This window comes from Anarrhichthys ocellatus, unplaced genomic scaffold (genome assembly GCF_004355925.1).
Source record: "Anarrhichthys ocellatus isolate YVR2014 unplaced genomic scaffold, GSC_Weel_1.0 scaffold9, whole genome shotgun sequence".
NCBI lineage: Eukaryota > Metazoa > Chordata > Actinopteri > Perciformes > Anarhichadidae > Anarrhichthys > Anarrhichthys ocellatus.
This window is the reverse complement of record NW_022280039.1, coordinates 1,631,256-1,649,073: the sequence shown is the minus strand read 5'-3', so window position 1 is coordinate 1,649,073 and position 17,818 is coordinate 1,631,256. Positions and strand designations below refer to the sequence as shown.

The 17,818-nt window shown below is 40.5% G+C and overlaps 1 protein-coding gene and 1 long non-coding RNA gene across 3 annotated transcripts in view; one reads left to right on the top strand and one right to left on the bottom strand.

Moving 5' to 3' along the window:
• Nucleotides 1-16: 16 nt before the first annotated feature.
• Nucleotides 17-13,602, top strand: LOC116384549 (uncharacterized). Its single transcript, XR_004212818.1, has 3 exons — nt 17-2,874; nt 3,120-3,212; nt 4,605-13,602. It is a non-coding gene; the product is annotated as an uncharacterized LOC116384549 (long non-coding RNA).
• A 225-nt stretch (nt 13,603-13,827) lies between these two features.
• The window catches only part of LOC116384761 (RCC1 domain-containing protein RUG3, mitochondrial-like), a 281,677-nt gene continuing 277,686 nt past the window's right edge, over nt 13,828-17,818 (bottom strand). For both annotated transcript variants that reach the window (XM_031849703.1, XM_031849705.1), the window contains exons 13-14: nt 16,282-16,716; nt 13,828-15,674 (exon numbers count right to left, since the gene is read on the bottom strand). In XM_031849703.1, coding sequence (XP_031705563.1) covers nt 15,315-15,674; nt 16,282-16,716 — 795 coding nt within the window. In that variant the 3' untranslated portion in view covers nt 13,828-15,314. The remainder of the gene's footprint in view (nt 15,675-16,281; nt 16,717-17,818) is intronic.

Here is a 17,818-nt window from a genome sequence, read left to right as displayed (position 1 = left end):
GGGGGTGTTGTTCAAATCTGATCCCCAAATTATTCCGGGGGCTCAGATTGGTGTGAATGGGACGAGAAGGTCACTTGAAATCGCCTTTTATCCGCTGGCTTTTTTTTCCTATGGATCAGCAACTTTCAATAGACATAATCTAATCGCTCTTAATGGAAATGCTATTCCTGAGAAATAGTGGATATATCGTTGAGCTTATACAGGCTACCGACGTATTTAACAGGCAACAAGAGTTCACAAAATAGCATGGTTATTAATTATTACTGGAAACTGAAAAGTGTCTCCCCCAAACAGGGAAGGTTTACATATCCGTTCAAAACAAACAATCTATTCATGCGTATTTCTGGTAGATAACTTAAATCGTGTTTCAATTAACCTGTTCATTTCTATATTATTTCATCATAATAGTACGTTTTTATATTTTTCTAACTTATTTACATAAGTTATATTTTGGCCCTCAATGGACTCTAGTTTAACTGTAAAATGGCATTACCCCACAGTGCGAATCATCTTAGTTTGTATGGAGATATCATTGTCTATTCCCTCGTTATTTTTAATATTGCTTCGCCTCTCAAGAGATTTGAGATCCTTCAGTTTTAGACGTGATGAATGAATGTCTCTTTCCAGGATTTTTGCATCCCAGACTATAATTGAGGACAATAACTGCAATGACTTTCCCAATTAGGCTTGAGGTTGGAGTTAAGTTAGAGGGACTGTCAGTTTAAGCTATGGGCAATGGCTTTATTGCTCACTAACCATCATTTCTTTAGAGCCCATGTGCTAATTACTTTGGATGGTCCCAGAGACGGAGATTATAAATCCATTAGCACCCAAACCCTCGTGGTTCCACAGTGCAAACACTGTAATTTTGTACTACACCAAAAAACCAAACTTTAAGTACCAGAAGCGAGATGAAGGGAAACAGATTTTCAGCAGCGCGTGTAGATACTTCTAACATATCCACTGTGAAGGGAAGTCTAGCATATATCATCAGCAGCTAAACCGAAACACACACAGTAAACCAAGCAGAACTGAAAATTAACTGACAGGGGAAAAATGCCTAATCAGTGGCCGGTGGTTAAGTTTAAAACAACCTGTTTATATTACTGTGTCAACTTAATGCAGCATTGTGACCATAAATAATCAACACAACACACGTATACAACTGTGGTTTCTATTTTTCTGCAAGTTTGAAAAATATTTTTTTTCTCATTCCGAAGGTGCATGCGAAGTGTCCAGGGAGCGACGCAACCTAAAGGAGTAGAGTGAATTAAAAATAAGAAGACATAATACCCGTTTGACTGCGTTTAAAGTAGGCAATAGAAAAACCGTGACCCAAAAGGGGGTACGTGAAGGCATCACCCCCTTAAAGTAATTTATTTCAGGGAAACCGGAGGGCAAAGGTGGAATTCTTGAGAAATTCAACAAGGATAAGGGAGCTTTAAGAATTCTGCACGCAGATTACCTTTCATCCCATTCTCACATTATCCGACAACACACAGTAGAAATATAGCTCAGCGACAAAAGAGCGAGATTACCCTCCGACACAGAGGAGTGCAAAACATTTTTTTAAAGAATTATTGCGATTGTTAGGGGGGCGAACGATGAGAGCGAGAGAGAGAGAGAGAGCGAGAGAGAGAGAGAGAGAGAGGGGGCAGGAGAGAGAAAGAGGGGGAGTGAAGAGAAGAGTAATTCTCTGTGTGCTTTCAAAGGGGGAGACACAAAAAATGCTCGCCGTTCAGAAAGTGTCCTGTCATTGTGGTGGTGTTATAGTGGACGGTCAATCCAGCTAAAAAGAGTTTACCCGTAGATATTTGTGGTGAGTAAATTACCATAAAAAACAATATGAATCTGAGCAAAGATGAGTGAGGAACTAATTAGTTCTCTTTTGGTGACACACTTTGTTTACACTGTTGGTTCTGATGCCTGCAATGATTACTGACACAGGGTCAGAGTTGTTGCCCCTTTTGGTTTACCTTGTTTGGTTGTTTAACTTTTGGTTTGCAACTACAGTAAATGAGCGGCATCACATCACCACTGCATTATTTTTTTCTTCATTTCCCCCCCAAAAACCAACACACAGCAGGGGCTTAATTAGAAATGTAGTGTAGCTGAACCATCAACATGCTGGAGCTGAGAATGACTGAGCACACTGGTGCAGTCTCAGTATAGAGAAAACAGAAAATAATTTCCCCACAAACTCTCAGAGGCAGTTTGAGTGAAACACATATTTATTCATTTACATTTGGCAACCTTGAAAACATTTTATGTCATGAATTATACTGTGTGGGGCATGAAGCTGCAATCAAATTTTTACTTTAATTTCAACCCACATTCAAAACTGTGACATTGGATTTATTAACATTCTAAAACATAGCACAGATTAGCTCAAACAGCAACTGTATTTTTTAATATATCACACATTTATATTTGAAAACACTTTTAAAAATAATATTCAAACCAAAAATGCCCCTGTGTTTCTCACACCCACAAACATGGACAAATCCCACTTGACATTTTGTGTATTTTCATTTGAAAGGTGTGTGTCTGTTACACATGTGTGTAAAAAGACAGAGAAGTGAAGGTGGCCTGTGTTTAGTGTCCAGACCCGGCAGATTGTGACCTTATCAATGTGAAACTCTTAAGATAAATTATTCATAGCACCTGTTTGATGTCTCTGGCCAAAGAATGACAAAGGTGTAAGATTTAAGATCCATCTAAAAAGCCATGAATATCAGACGCTGTGCTACCTGTCTCTTTGTTAGAGCAGAAAAGAGGGAGTTAGGCTGCATTTTAAACCACAAAAATGAACAATTTGTCTCCTCACAGGGGGTGTAGAGGAGAGCGACCAGAGAACAGCATTATATACGATAGGTAAGTGTATTCTAATCTTCATTATCAGATATATATAAAAAAATAAAGTAGAAAATCAATTTATCATTTTCAGTGTGCAAGGTGTGGCTTCTGTCTTAATGTCATGTGACATCACAGGTGTCCAGTATTCAAGTGTGCCTGCTTTATCCTCACTTCAATGTGAAATTTGAAGCAGAGAGTTTGACTGATTTGGTGGAGCTAACCTTGCCCTTTTGTAACTGACTTTGTGTTGTGTCTCCTCGCAGGCTGAGAGCAACAGGGCGGCCGGGAGTTCGGAAACACAGCGGGACGTGTCGGTTTGGTGCAAGGACTGACACTGGGATGAGATGTAATTTATGGTGAGTGCTGTTTGATTATAGGACGGTGACGGGAATACCTGCTTAGTATGAGCGTTGGGATCTCTTGACATGACAGCCGTGCACTGACAGGCTTATTGTACTTAATCATAGATATGGTAAACATAACATTAACTTTAAATTTAGAATACAGTTCATGAGGCTGCTCTCACTGATTTGTATTGCTCAGTTCAGATTAGTTTTTTCCCACTAACTACATTACTGGAGTGTGTGTTTATCAAGTACTATCCCAAGCTTTTCTTCAAAAAAATGTATCCAAGCATCCTGGAACTCAAATTCTTTCTCAATGATTTGTTTTGGAAAAAGGCCATAGTATGCTTTTTGGGAAACTGGCAGCTGATGTTTTCATAGCCAGAGGTCAACATAACATGCAGTATTAATAAAACAAATAATGTTAGGATGGATATTAATGATGATATATACAGATGTACGGCACAGCTTGAATTATCTGTGAGTATGCTGAAGGAGAGCAAAGGAGAGACACTCTCACAGACACTCACAGATGTTTGTGTGTGTTTACTTGTCTGTGCGTGTGTGCGTGTGCGTGTGTGTGTGTGTGTGATAGCAGAGTCAGTTTCCCCTCAGATGTTCCCTTTGACCTTTGACCCCACAGTTGGGGTCAAGCCCTGACAAATGAGATAGTTGAGTTCTGTCCAGAACTGCAAACATTCCACAACAATCTTCTGTCCTCCTCCTCCCCTCTCCTCATATCCGTCATTCCTCACCCCTTTACTCCTCTTAAAATGTCTCCTTCACAACCTAGAGAGAGGCAGCGAAAGTTTTCATTACACACAAACATGTTTTATTGAATTTTCTGTGGAAATCTTAAAGCACACATCCTTCAAATTAAGAATAACGGAATCGGTTCAATTTTAAATCCCCAACATCTGCCTTGTTTGCAGATGGAGAGAAAAGCAAAAAGAGCATGATCAGAACAGAAGCTGTGTTTAAGATTTGGATATTACAACCCTGCACTTTGAAAGCACACTGTGTGTGTTTGGAAAGCTTGTCAGTGATGTCAAGAATGAGAAATGTTGCAGTGTGTTTTTTTACACACGTTGCTGCGCTCCAGCATTTCCGGCAACATTTCTCACTCTGCCTCCCTCACACCATCCGTTCTGCTGCAATATCCCCACATTTTTCCATCCTTTCACTTCTTCCCCTACCCTCCCTCCCTCCTCTCTGCTCTCTGACCACTCTTGCTGTCTTTACACTTCCTCTCTGCTGTACCACCCTGCCCAATCTCAGCTTCTCCCCACCTTTGCTCTCCTCGCTGCACACTCACTCCACCCCCCCCCCCCCCCCCCCCCCCCCCCCCTCCTTTTTTTCCTCCAACCACTATTTTCTCTGATTTTTTAACATGCCGTTCCACAGAATGCTACCACCTGTGTCTTTAGGGGGGAAAAGGGGGGTAATGGTATTCCTCTTCGGGAGGCTGGTTAAGGTAAGTGGCACCCTCTATTACAATGACAAGGCAAATGATGGTTCTGCTTGTTGTGTTTCTGCATTAACGTTTTGTTTTTCATGGAATGACCCCGACTTCCTAAGCATCACCACCCTCCATCAGAGCTCTAGCTACAAGTCACTGCTGTAAAAACACACAGTCACTATCGATGAACGTCAACAGAGCAACAACAGTGCCACAAAGGAGCCTGGAGACCAACAAAGCCGGATGGTACGAGTGGATCATGCTCTTGAACTTGCTTTCATAATGATGTAATATTACTAAAAGGCAATGCAACACAGAAACGATCTCAATAAAAACACATCAATCTCAATATATGTGCGTATGTGTTTGTTTTTTTTCTTCACTCCCAGTTGAATTGTGATATAATTTGATAACGGCTGCTATGTGATTCATTGGAGGGTACAGCTGCTTCACATGGATCTTGGCCTGGACAGGACTGTTTCCTCACAGGGCAGCTGATCACATGACTCAATCACACGGATAGATCCGAGCTCTAATTGGCCGTGCACTAGCGCATCGCTGTGGGGAATCTGGGTGCTTGTATACAGCTTTCTGCTTTGAATAGTAAAATGGTCGGTTGTGTTCTGTCTTCCTCGGCAAGAGGGCAGTGAGTTCCACGTACATCTGTGGGTGGGGGACTTCTAGACTAAGGGCTGCTGCTACAATGATGTACAATGCAAAATAATTTGTTATCACTAGGATAATGCGCACAAATCTGCAATTGAATGAAAAAAATGCAATGCCATAGCGAAGCTGTGCAGTTGGGATGGCAAGAAAGGAGTGGAATAAGTGGTTTCAATATATATGTACATTACTGATTTGTCTCTCTTTCTCCCTCCACCTCATGGCCCCCGTTTCTCCCTCCATTCATTCACATTCAAGTTATGTCCATGCATTAGTGACCAGTTGGCTCCTTGTGTGTCCATTGTAAATAAATAATAAAGCTCTCCTATCACTGTCATCACCGTCAGCCATCAGCTTGGTGTGGTTGAAGCAGGCAGCAAGCGACAGGCAACAGGGAAAATATGTGCAGGCGTATGTGTGTATCCATGGTGCAGTTCAGCTGATTGTGTTTATGTCCCTTTCCTCCTCCTCCTGCTCTGTATGTCCACAGGCAGCTCAAGGATGTAAAGGAAGGGCTCAGAGCCACTTGATTCCCTGCCACCACCCACTGTTGCCCCAGTATTACCAGAGCGTGGATGTCTGCCCCTGTCCCCCAGAGCCTTAGTCTTGCTCTTACCCACCCCTCTTCAACCACCACGCACCCACCAACCCAACCCACCCCACCCCCAGTCCCTCCACCTCCTTGCCTTGCTCCCTGATTCAGTGTGTAAAAGCGCCCCCTGAATGATGGATTACTGTGTCACCGCAGCCTGCGAAGGATTAATTTGTTTCATTGATTTCTCTTTAGGCAGAATGCCAGCGTCTGCCGCTTCCCACCTTTTCCCCAAGACTCGCAGCTGTAATAGACGGTAATGGCCTAAGACAAATCAACCCGTTTCTTGTAAAAATAGCACCAAATAACCCTCCCCATCCTCCAGCCTGCACTCTACTCACGTTGTGGAGTGGTGGCGGTGGGGTATCAGGGAGTGTTTGATTCATTCTCATTCTCCATCTCTATCAGGCAATCCGTCCATACCACCGTCCCTCCTTATCCTGTGCTGAGACAGAGGAGACCATCCAGTCACTCTAACAAAGCCATAAGTCTGCCGTACTTACAGCTCCCTCTCAGGCCTCACAATGGATGGGTAATGACAGTGCTGTCTGGAGGGGGCTGTGGGAGTTGGGCCATTCTCTCCAGTAATGGAAGCAGTTACTGCCATTCCCTATACACCTGCAGGAACAGCTAACTGTTAACCACTGTGATCTATGGCAAGGCCTTACCGTACTACTCTAAGGTTGAAGGGTTGTACAGGCATTGCTGAATTAAGGCACGTCTGCACAACACATGTTTTTTTCTGTCTTTGCCATGGTGGATGAAGTTTTTCTACTGTACGTTGAGAGCTATGGAAAAGCATTTGAGTTATTGATAAACAAATCTGTATCAATGAATCAGTGTTGGTGCAGCTCCAGCACTGCTGACTGACAATCCAGCATTCCTGACATTCACTGATTTAACGGTGACATAAGATGCTGCCACATCTTTACTACCCTGTCACTGCCTTGAACGATGGGAAACCCAAACTGCCTGTAACATTAAGCACACCACTACAGGCTGACTGTCCTCGGACGCTTTCCAATCCCACAGAGATTTACGAGCGGAACCAGATCCATTAATCCATTGTTGATTTGCTGTGGCTGCCCTACAGGGTTTTTGGGATCAGATATCATGCAGTGCTGAAACTCACCCCGTTGAGCAGCAATGCAGACTGTAACACCCTGACTGGTGTTAAAAATCCGGAACAAAGCATTAGGACGTTAAATCCAAGTCAGAATGTTTCAATTTATGTCATTAAGTTCATGGCACATTTGAAATTCCTGCCATCAGTCCTATCTCTCACAACCTGGCAGATATATATACATTTGACAGAAAACACTGTCACTTACATTAAAAATGATGACATAAACTGGAGTGACAATCCATAGAGGGTTCAATAAGAGTGAGTTAGAGCGAGTGCACAATGTGATAATGACCCAGGCTGCAGGGAAATCTCATCAGCTCCCTGCAATCAATTTAACAGTGTTTACAAAGCCATGGGCTGAGGTTTGTGCTTGGGGACCGAGTATTGTCACCTGGTGTTCCACTAGATCCCCCTGCTGAGCTGGCCTCTCCTGGGTAAACCTCTACAAAGCCCCCTCATGTCTGACACCACCAGGTCCTTCAAATACTGCTCTCAGACAGAGGATTAGGTAATCTCACCATGATACTGTCTTTTTCTCTATTTCTATCTTTTTTTCCACCCCTATTGTCACCCTTTCTCTACCCCTGCATTCTCATACCTTACATCCTCCCTCCCTCCCTCTGTCTCTGGCCTGTTGAAGTGCTTGTTCTACTCAGGGAACATCTATCCTCAGGAGTCCTTACATTCTTAAGTGCCGCCAGAAAAGGTTAGTTGGCAGGTAATTGTCCAGCTGTGGTTGGGCTTATCTTAATTGTGGGTGTTTTAGTGCAAGCTACACTTCCTTTGATGAAGAGATTTACAGTATCTAAATGAAGGGAGAAGATAGCAGGATGGTACGAGAAAAGGGTTGACCATTTTGAAGTGTATTTGAGTTTTCTTTCATGGGATTTAAAAATGTAAACCTTATTTGGATATGAAATAGTATTATTACTTTACACATATTTTTTGTCTTGATTCTCCCTAATTCCAAATTGTCATTTCAGTGCATCACTGGAGATGTTACATCATAGTTAAGTCACGCCAATTTCTATTTATACACCGCCAATTCATAACAGAGATTATGTCATGACACTTTTCAGAGCAGGTCAAGACCATATTTTTTATTTTATAACCAATTCAATATGTGTTTTGCCTTGTGATCCTAGACATGCATAGTGGAAAAAGCAATGCTGACCTCATGGTGTTAAAATCCAAATGACTAGGTCTTCTGCCACTCTAAATCTATACTTCCCTTAGCCATCTGATCATATATATATATATGCACATTGATAGGAAGCTTTAGGGGGGTTAGTGTTTGCATTGCCCCAGTCAAAGGTCATGACTAACCAATAAAATATATCCAAAGAACCATCAATAACTCCGACATGCAGACTAATACAGTATGGGATTGTGGGTAGGGGGAGGAAGCCTGCTGTGCTTGCTCTGAGCAGAATGGATGAACAAGAGGCCAAAAGGTTACTGGACAGACTTCGGCCCCTTGCCCCTGCACCCTCTCATATGTGCATTTGATAGCGACAGAGGCAATTATGAAGGTATACTTCAGACAGGTCAAATGGGAGAGGGCAAAGTGCAGAAGCTCTAAAGCACTGGCCGGAGTCAAAGGTTAGGATGGACATAGCCCATCATAGCGTGCCGTTGGGAAAGGGGTAATGGAATCAGAGCTATAAAGACACAGACTGATGAGGAGGAGAAAAGATCATATCTTCATTCATGTGATAGTTTAACAGAGAAAATTACAGAGAATGTGACAATATATGCTGTTTGGTTGGACTCCAGTAACTACTTGTTTTGTGTGTTTAAGTGGCGTGTGTGTTCATATACTGTATATTGTCTGACAAACCATCAGGCTTCATGGCTATTAAATATGAATAGTCCAAGGTCAGTGAAGGTCATGGCATGCATTTAGCACCAGTGACCGATGTCAAATGTAAAGGTCAAAGTGGAATTGCCTGAGTCGGAACAATGCAACGTTTGCTCATCCACATTTATGCATCACATTGGCAGTGATTTATGGAGGGAGATAAGCGTATGGATGGGAAGAAAACACTCTCTTTCTCCTATCCCGTCAGGCTCGGTAAATACACCACTCACTCAGATCAATCACTATGTCACAGTGAATCGCCACTGTATGCTTCCTGCTCAGATTGAAAACTGCCTTTGTCTTACGCCGCCTTCTCCCTCCAGCTCTGGGGAACACACTAGTGGCATTGTAGCTATTTCACAAGCTCTATATTAGCATTTCAAACAGCTATGGTACAAAAGTTGTGAGTATGTTCAAAGTCTACACTATTGATAGATTACATACTGTAGCAATTATACACTTTAGAAGTAAGGTCCTCAATTGATCGCAAAAAAACTGAGGAGAAAATAAAATGTTTTTTTATATTAAGTGACAAAATCCTCTTTTTAGATATTGTGTTCGCCTACCTCTATGTATTTCTAGGCCTTGTAGAGAGTGATGTTATTCTCTTTTCCATGCATTTGGTTTGCGTAAGAAAAATAGAAACCTCTACGCTGTTTTTCTACTTTCATCAGAATTCCAGGGCATTTAAAATAATTCAAGTTGGAGCAGATTTTATGGTTATAAAAAAACATCACTGCTGATTAAATTTAATGTCCCTTGCTCTGTCCTCTGCAGGACAACATTCCTGTGCTGCAGCCAGACGGGCTGCTCAGCATTGTGCCGGAGCAGCCGCTCAGGAGGGGTCTTGACTGGACCAGCTATTAACTCAACATCCTGGCTTTTAGCGTTTTGTAGGCCTCTTGAACATGGATATGTTACCCATGTCACTCTGGCTCCTTAAATGTGAAAACCAGCCTGTCACTGGTGCACCACAGCCTTTGCAAACTACCCCCAAGTGGCTTAGAATCCAGCCAGAGAAAAGTCCAAAAAGAAAACATTCTTTTGAACTGCCGGCCAAAGCGGAAACATGGTCTAGTAAGCTCCTTTTTAACTTGAACCATAAAGATCAAATCCTTTCCTCCAATAGTAATACATTTGCTCTTTTCCATTATTACACATACTATGTTTTTTCATGTAAGATCAAAGTGTGATAATGCGTGACACCATAAGTACCAGTGTATATTACCTGACACTTTCTGCTTGGTTCTCCATTAGTCTGTATTTCAGCTTGCAGGCAACTTAAATATGACAAAAAAACCTTTAACACCAGAAAAACTGCGGTAGGCAATGTATGGAATGTTTCTTCTCTGGAAATCGTATACATTTCATTGCAGCGACTGTAGAGGTCAGCTTTGAGGATCAGATTTTTACCATTTTAATACCAGCCATGACATTTCCCTACACTCTAACCATTTCACCATCTATCTGTCCCACCCTCCCTGTGAGAACAACAGTACTGAAGGCAGTTTATATACAGGACAAGTTCTGTATGATCTGTCACATTCATCTCTATTTCCCCCTTCACCACAGGGCATTTGAACCACATCAGAATCTATTACCACCATGCAGATTCAGCCCCTGCTGACAATACAAATCATGATAAGATGGAGCAGTGACTCCATAAACACCCTCACTTATATATCACATCATATGAGTTGGGCTGGATAGCAGATCCCACTTGTCTCCTCTATGTGATCGTATATTTATATGGATGGACTAAAGATGTCATTACATCTCTGTCTGTCTTTAACCTGTGCTTGTTACTACCCCATTCAAACAATAGATATAAATTGTTCTGTGCGTGTATGCGTTTGTGTTTATCTGCAGGCGCATCCATCACTTGGCAGTAGGAGTTCCAAATCAGCTGCTTGTGAGGAAAGATTTATGCTGTAATGAATCAAATCAACAGACCTTTACAGTAAAATATGATTTTATCAATAGGCCTGATCAATAGTGCATGCAAGACACAGTGTAATTATTACAGAGGTCTGTATCAATAAAACTGTCACGCATGACCTCCTGCCAAAGGCTATGGAGCTGCGAGTCACAGACAGTCGAAGAAAGGTTTGTTTCACGGCCCTGAGATGTTTGATTACCTGTATATAAGGTCATATCTGTGATGTACAGTAACTCATCAGGACATCCTGGATCAGATGAGAGTCAGGCAAGGAAAGTTTTTACAGCAGTGACAAACAACACATTCAAACCTAAATGTATATGATGCATTCTACTCACCAAATAATACTGTCTGTTTAAATACATGTGTACTGTCTTCATTGCACCTCTTGCAGACATTACAGATTATAACTGATAGAGACACGGATGGCTGTCTTTACTAGAGAGAGAATCATTTGTCCTGAAGCAAGGCAATCCAAGAGTGGAAGAAAGACTGTCAAAAAGAGCTTTGTATTACACTGTAGTGGGAGCACTCTGCATTAACACACACACACACACACACTCACACACACACATACAGTACGAGAGAGAGCGTGAGGCAGGGACCAATGAGGCAGTTTATATCGGGATTTTGTTTCACAGCCACGGCCTCCTGGGAGAGAGGGGTCTGCCAATAACACTTAAGAGACAGAGCAGGAAAAGTAAGTGCTTTTATTACAGCTCATCACTCATGTAATTTCTGGCAGCATTTGTGATTACAGATCAAGTGATTGACTAACTACACATTCGGCAGCTGAGTTATGAACCGGGTGCCTTCCATTTCAGCCCCGGCAGATTCTCCGTGTCAGCTGTAACTCATCCTCTCCCAGAGTGCTAAATCAAAGAGCACACTGCAGACGGAAGAGTTAAATAATAACTTGAGCTTTATTGTAAATCTTTCAGAGATTAAACCTGTGCGGACGTCGTCTTGGCCCTGATGTTGTACTGCATGGGGTGAAGAGGTGGTTGGAGGGGATCAATAGAGGGCCAGATGGAGATATTGATGGATGACAGGTAAGGTGGGTGAGAATGCGTGCGTGTGTTTGTGTACGGGTGTGTGAATGTAAGGTGACGTGTGTGTGTGTGTGTGTGTGTGTGTGTGTGTGTGAGGGGTGGGATTGAATCACCCTGGGTTAGGTTAGGTAGAGAGCACAGCTCAGGGTGTTTAATCGACAGGTCTCACCTTGAATCGATTAGCAGGAGTCTCACAGGGCAAAGACGTGATACACACAACCAACACTTTCTCACACACACCAAAACAACAATAGGGTGTCGGCAACAATAGGGTGGGCTGATGGAAGATGTCTCAATGGCATCAGAATTGCATGCCTGTATGTAGTCAGTGTTTAGTTTGGTAATGCAAAAGCTAATCTAAGCGTCAGTTTAAAAGCATTTTTGTTTTTTAAATCATCTCTTTTTGAGCAGGAATTCAAAACCCTTTAAAATACCTTTGTTTCAGTTCCCATATCAACATGAGTATCCTTTTTTTACCTTTGAACACTGGGATCAGGGTAACAAATAGCTTTGAGGTCCAGATATACTAATGTCAAAGTGTAATGATGACTGTGACGAAAGCAAACATGATTCATAACGATAACCATTTATTACAACATTACTAATACTAATATTACTTAGAAAAAAGTTTACTTATATTTTACTATATTTGTAAATGATGTGTCTAACCCAACAGCGCCAACATGTTACATGCCAAGTTATTTAAAAAAAGGTAATTTTTGTTATTATCAGAAAAAGACTAGAATTACTGCTGAGTGGTTATATGCCTCAGAGCTAGTAAAGTTAAAATTTACATCCATGTCTGTTAAAAACTTCATTATTTTATCTTATTAGACATTTGTGATAATTGTCATAATTAGCATATGAATACTTGTGGCAAAATACGTGTTTTGTGCCACAGTAACTTTTGACCACCAAATTCAACTCAGTTCAACCTTGAGCCCATGTCGAAGCTTTTGCCAAATTTAAAGACATGTCCTCAAGGCTTTCCTGAGATAATTTTGTTTCTTTGCAACAGTACAGACGTGCGGTCACAATGACCTTAACCCATGACCACCAAAATCTAATCAGTTCATCCTTATGTCCAAGTGGACCTTTGTGCCGAATTCTAAGAATGTGCCTGCAAGCATTTCCGAGATATCACGTGCATGAGAATGGGACGTTCGTAGGTAAGGACGGAAAGATGGACATACGTAAATATGGACAACCCAAACACATAATGCATCCGGCCATCGGCCTTCGCTGGCACGGAAGCATAAAAAAGTGAGTCACAGTATTGTATGTCATAAAAATGCCATAAAAAGTCATAACCCACTATATCCTAATTAAAAAAAAACCCTCAAAATATAATGTGTCATGAATAGTATTAGTTGTAGTTATTGTTGTAAGTTTTACATTTATTTGATGATTGTTGCTGTAGCAGTTGTTGTAGTGTATGTGAATATGATGTATATTCTTATGTCAACCCGCTCTTTTTTTCTCCACAGATGACTTCAGAGTTCTGGATCGAAACAGAGTTTTTTTTTACTTTCTACACTTTGTCCTACATTTATAATCCCATATTGATGACAGTATAACATGTTGAAAAAATGATTAGTGGTGTATGACAAAAAAGTAATGAAAAAGCCACAGTAGCGTATGTCTATAAAAATCATAAAAGGTTGTGGTAGAGTATTTCTTTTAAAAAGTCATAAAATGTAAAAATATAGTATGTCAAAAAAAAGTCAAAAAATCATAGTATAGTATGTCGAAAATAAGTTGTAGTATAGTATGTTAAAAAATGTCATAGAATGGTATGTTGCTTAAAAAGTCATAGTATATCATGTCTACAAAACGTTATAGTAAGTATGTCGACAAAAAGTGATAATATAGTATGTAGAAATAAAGTAATAGTAAAATATATCAAAAATAAGTCATAAAATGTCGAGATATAATATGTAAAAAAAGAAACATCATATTAAGTCATAGTATAGTATTTAAAAAAAAAGTCATAATATAGTCTGTCAAAAAAACTCATGAATGAAATAAAGGGTCATGAAAAGTCATAGTGTCGTAAGTCATAAGAAATCACATATAGTACGGCATAAAACAGTGAAAAGTAATAATGTAGCATAGCATAAAATGTCATAGTAGAGAATGTCAAAAAATAAGTCATAGTATAGTATGTCATAAAAAAGTCATAAAACGTCATAGTATAGTTAAGACAACAAAGTCACAAATTTATAGTACATAGTATGTCAAAGAAAGGCAAAGAATATTATGTCACAAAATATTTCATATAAAAGACATGGTATATTATGTCATAAAAATGTAATAAAAACTAAAAGTATGAGAAGTCACAAAAAAGTCACAGAAAATGTATAGTATATTATGTCATAAATTAGTCATAGGATGGTATTTCATACACATTGTATGCCTCAGCCAACCAGTCGTATTTTAGTTTTCACTAAATCCTCTTCATTTGTGTACATTGTCATAATGTCATAAGAATTCTTGAGATATGGCCAAAAACGTTTTTTTGTGAGGTCAGAGTGACCATCATTTTATCTTTGAGTCCAAGTGGACGTTTTTCCAAAATTGCCAGAGATATCCCGTTCACAGGATTGCAACGAACCAGTTTGCAAGGCTACAGTGCAAGGCTAATGAAGGACCTCTCTCTCAGACATGTACAAAAACAACAGAGCAAAGACACAGAAAAGCAGACTCAAAGGAAGTTCTGTTACCTGAAATAATCATACTTTACTTTGAGAAACCTCATCATATGGTATCTCTGCAACAACTCAATTTCCTCACACTCAAAAGAGACGTAGTAGGACATGACTCATACTGCAGAGGCAGCATGAAAACACTTCACTGTCTAACTGGAGGCCAAGATCTGAGGGGGTGTTTTGTCTTTAATATACAACATACCATAAGTATTAAAAATGAATGTGGCTCGGTAGTACGGGGGGAAAAACCCCTCATCCCTCTCAAGTTCTGTTGAAATGTACTGATTCAAGGAATTTGCAGCTCCGACACATAGCTTTGACTGTAAGACCAAACCCTAATGCTTTCCGATGAGGTCAAGGTTGATGAGTGTCGTTGACTGAGACGGTTTGTAAGAGGAGTATATTTGCCAAATCACAGTGTGGGGTAAAGCTGATGTGAAGTCTGTTTTCGAGAGCTCAATCAGGCTGTTTGTCAGTTCCCTTGGATCCAAAAGTATTTAGCTTTGTGTGTGGTCTCCAAAAAATCATTATCAGGCAGATAATGATAATAGAGTGCACAATTCTCTCTCTGTAGCAAGTCATTTCTGGAGACTTTTACATAAAAATGCTTTTTGACGCTGATGACATTATGAATGAGCTGTCTATTATTATAATGTACAAACATTTAAACATCAGATGAATTACACTGGTGCACAGAACTGGATCTGTGTATTCTTATGGATTCTTCTGAGGAGTGCCAAAAGAAGAAAGCAGTCTTCTGTGTGTAGGATAGTACTTAAATAGATCAGAAGAGGAAGGAGTTGGAGAAAGAGACGTTCCAACTTGTGGTCCCGGGGGAAAGGAAGGGGCTGACATTTGAGCTTGTTGTCCAGGGCTCAGATGGGGAGTTGAATTGTAAATCTGAGACTTGAGTTCAATGTGTTGTCTAATTCTTGAATTGTGACAAGAGGCTACGCTTTGATCCATTGGACAGCTTCCAGGAGGTCTGGGTTTTGGTGTGGGCCTGGGACTCTGCAAAATGTTTCGGTCACTTCCATATTTTTGGACCAATTCCATCAGATGTGTAGATCTCTCCTAGGGAGAAAAAGACAAAACAACACAGCCTACTTTGTCCTGAGAGTTTGCTTTTGTGTTGCTGAGGAAATGACCTGATGCTATACTATAGTAACAAACTTCAATACTCAGGGAGAAAATATATATATGATGTAGAAATATATAAAAAATAAAGACCTAATCTTCATGATTACCCAATATATTAGTGTTCTTTTGGAATACATTTCAGTGTTCTTCATTTGATCAGTCTCTAGAGAATAAGAGGACTTTTAACTTGTTGACTGCTTGCTTTGTTTGAAGATTACTGTTCTTACAGCAGTCCATTACTAAAGTCACACCTCAAGTCTGCCAACCAGTTAATGTATATATCTTCTTTACTCTAAGCTAAAGTGATTCAATACTGCCTCAAGTACAAAACCACTTAGCTCTCTAAGGCATGTTGTAAAATGGACATTCATAGTAAATATCAAAAAGGGGTTGAGGGCCAGCTGTTTCCATTCACTCTCTTCTGTCAAATATCTAATAAAAGCAAAAAATAATCTTTGAATTTTTACTTAGTGAGACAAAGGAGGTATTAGAAAAATAAAGATTTAGATTTGTTCTTTGTGATGAGCACATTAACACTCACCTTCCGAGCTTCGTCTAAAACTCTGCTGTGAGCTTGTTGACCTGTCGTTAGCCGGGGCAAGGCGGTGGCAGTGGACCTGCATTGCTCTCCCACTGACCTGGGTAAAAGATGCAAAGTTGTGAATACTACGTCTCTGCTTCCCCATGGTTCTTTCCTCAGCTCCAACTGCCTTGCTGTCCTCCATCTCTCCCTCTCATCCCGTCGGTCAGATTTGACTGATGTGTGGTCATTTCCTCTGCCGTCCATCCCTGTTGAAGACCTGGTGATGGCAAATGCTGAATCGTGTAACGCTTCATCTCCCCCAACTTGGTTTGGTTTTTCTTCAAGTCTTTCTTCTTCCTCTGCACTCTCACTCTCTTCATCTTTCTCCTGCTCCTTGGAGCCCTCTAGTCTCTCCAGTCTGTGAAGCAGCTTGTGCTGAACGTGCCTGGAGTCCTGTCAGGGCGATACACAATTTTTATACAGGATGTTCCTATTATGACACATGTAGCTTAAATGTACAGTCAAAGTAAATTGATAGGAAAACAGACAAGATTTCAAAGTAGGTATTTAGCTATTTCTTTTAACTCTTAACTGATTCTTTTTAAATGAAAATCCGAGATCCTTTACTTTGTTGGCAAACCTCTGCTTTACCAATAACTTTAAACTGAAATTGATGGAAATTGATGAAACATTCATGTTGACTGTGACTTAGTCATTGCGAGCAGATAGTGTGATTTACTCAGTTTTACCAGGGGCTGGAAGTGTGGGGAGGCGGTTATCCTCTACCAGGAGAGGAGAGATACGCCATAAAAAGCTATCAAAACCTTGCTCTGTTACAAAAAAATTGCTTCCTGGTAAGTGTTCTAATTTCTATGTTGTGCTAACATCAACCCCTGGTTAGTCAGTTTGGTTTTGTTTAGAGTTGGAAGGTGTGTGAAAACCATGGCTTTACTGTGACTGTGTGTCTGCTGGACTTAGTTGTTGTTGGTCAGTAAATCCCCCCCAAAGGATGTGTATGAATTACTTTTTGTTAAACCATGTAGTCTCCTTCAACATACAAATACAGGAGATGCAACATATCAGCGTTTAAATGTACCATTGGTAGAGCAGGTCTGAGAAACAAAATATAACGACTAATGTAACTATTTACTTTTGATCTTGAGTAATAAGTAAAGTAATGTAAATACTTTTCCATGAGTGATATTTGTTGAGTAATTGATTAAACCTTTCAAGTAACTTGCCCAACACTGGACTTACTGTATCCATTGTCGAAAATAGGGAAAGCCCATTTGACAATGTTAAAACATATCCACCCCAGTCTCCAGTAGAACAATAGTAATAATTCATGCATGTGTGTATATTCATGTTGCATTTCTGCATGTGTATATGTGTGTGGAGGTGAGAGAAATACCCTGGTATGGTTGCCTTCATCAGTGCACAGTGTAATTCTAATTGGCTTTATTAGGGGGCTTAAATTTAATACCACCTCTGAGTGCTGCAGGCTCTGTTGTGTGTGTGTGTGTGTGTGTGTGTGTGTGTGTGTGTGTGTGTGTGT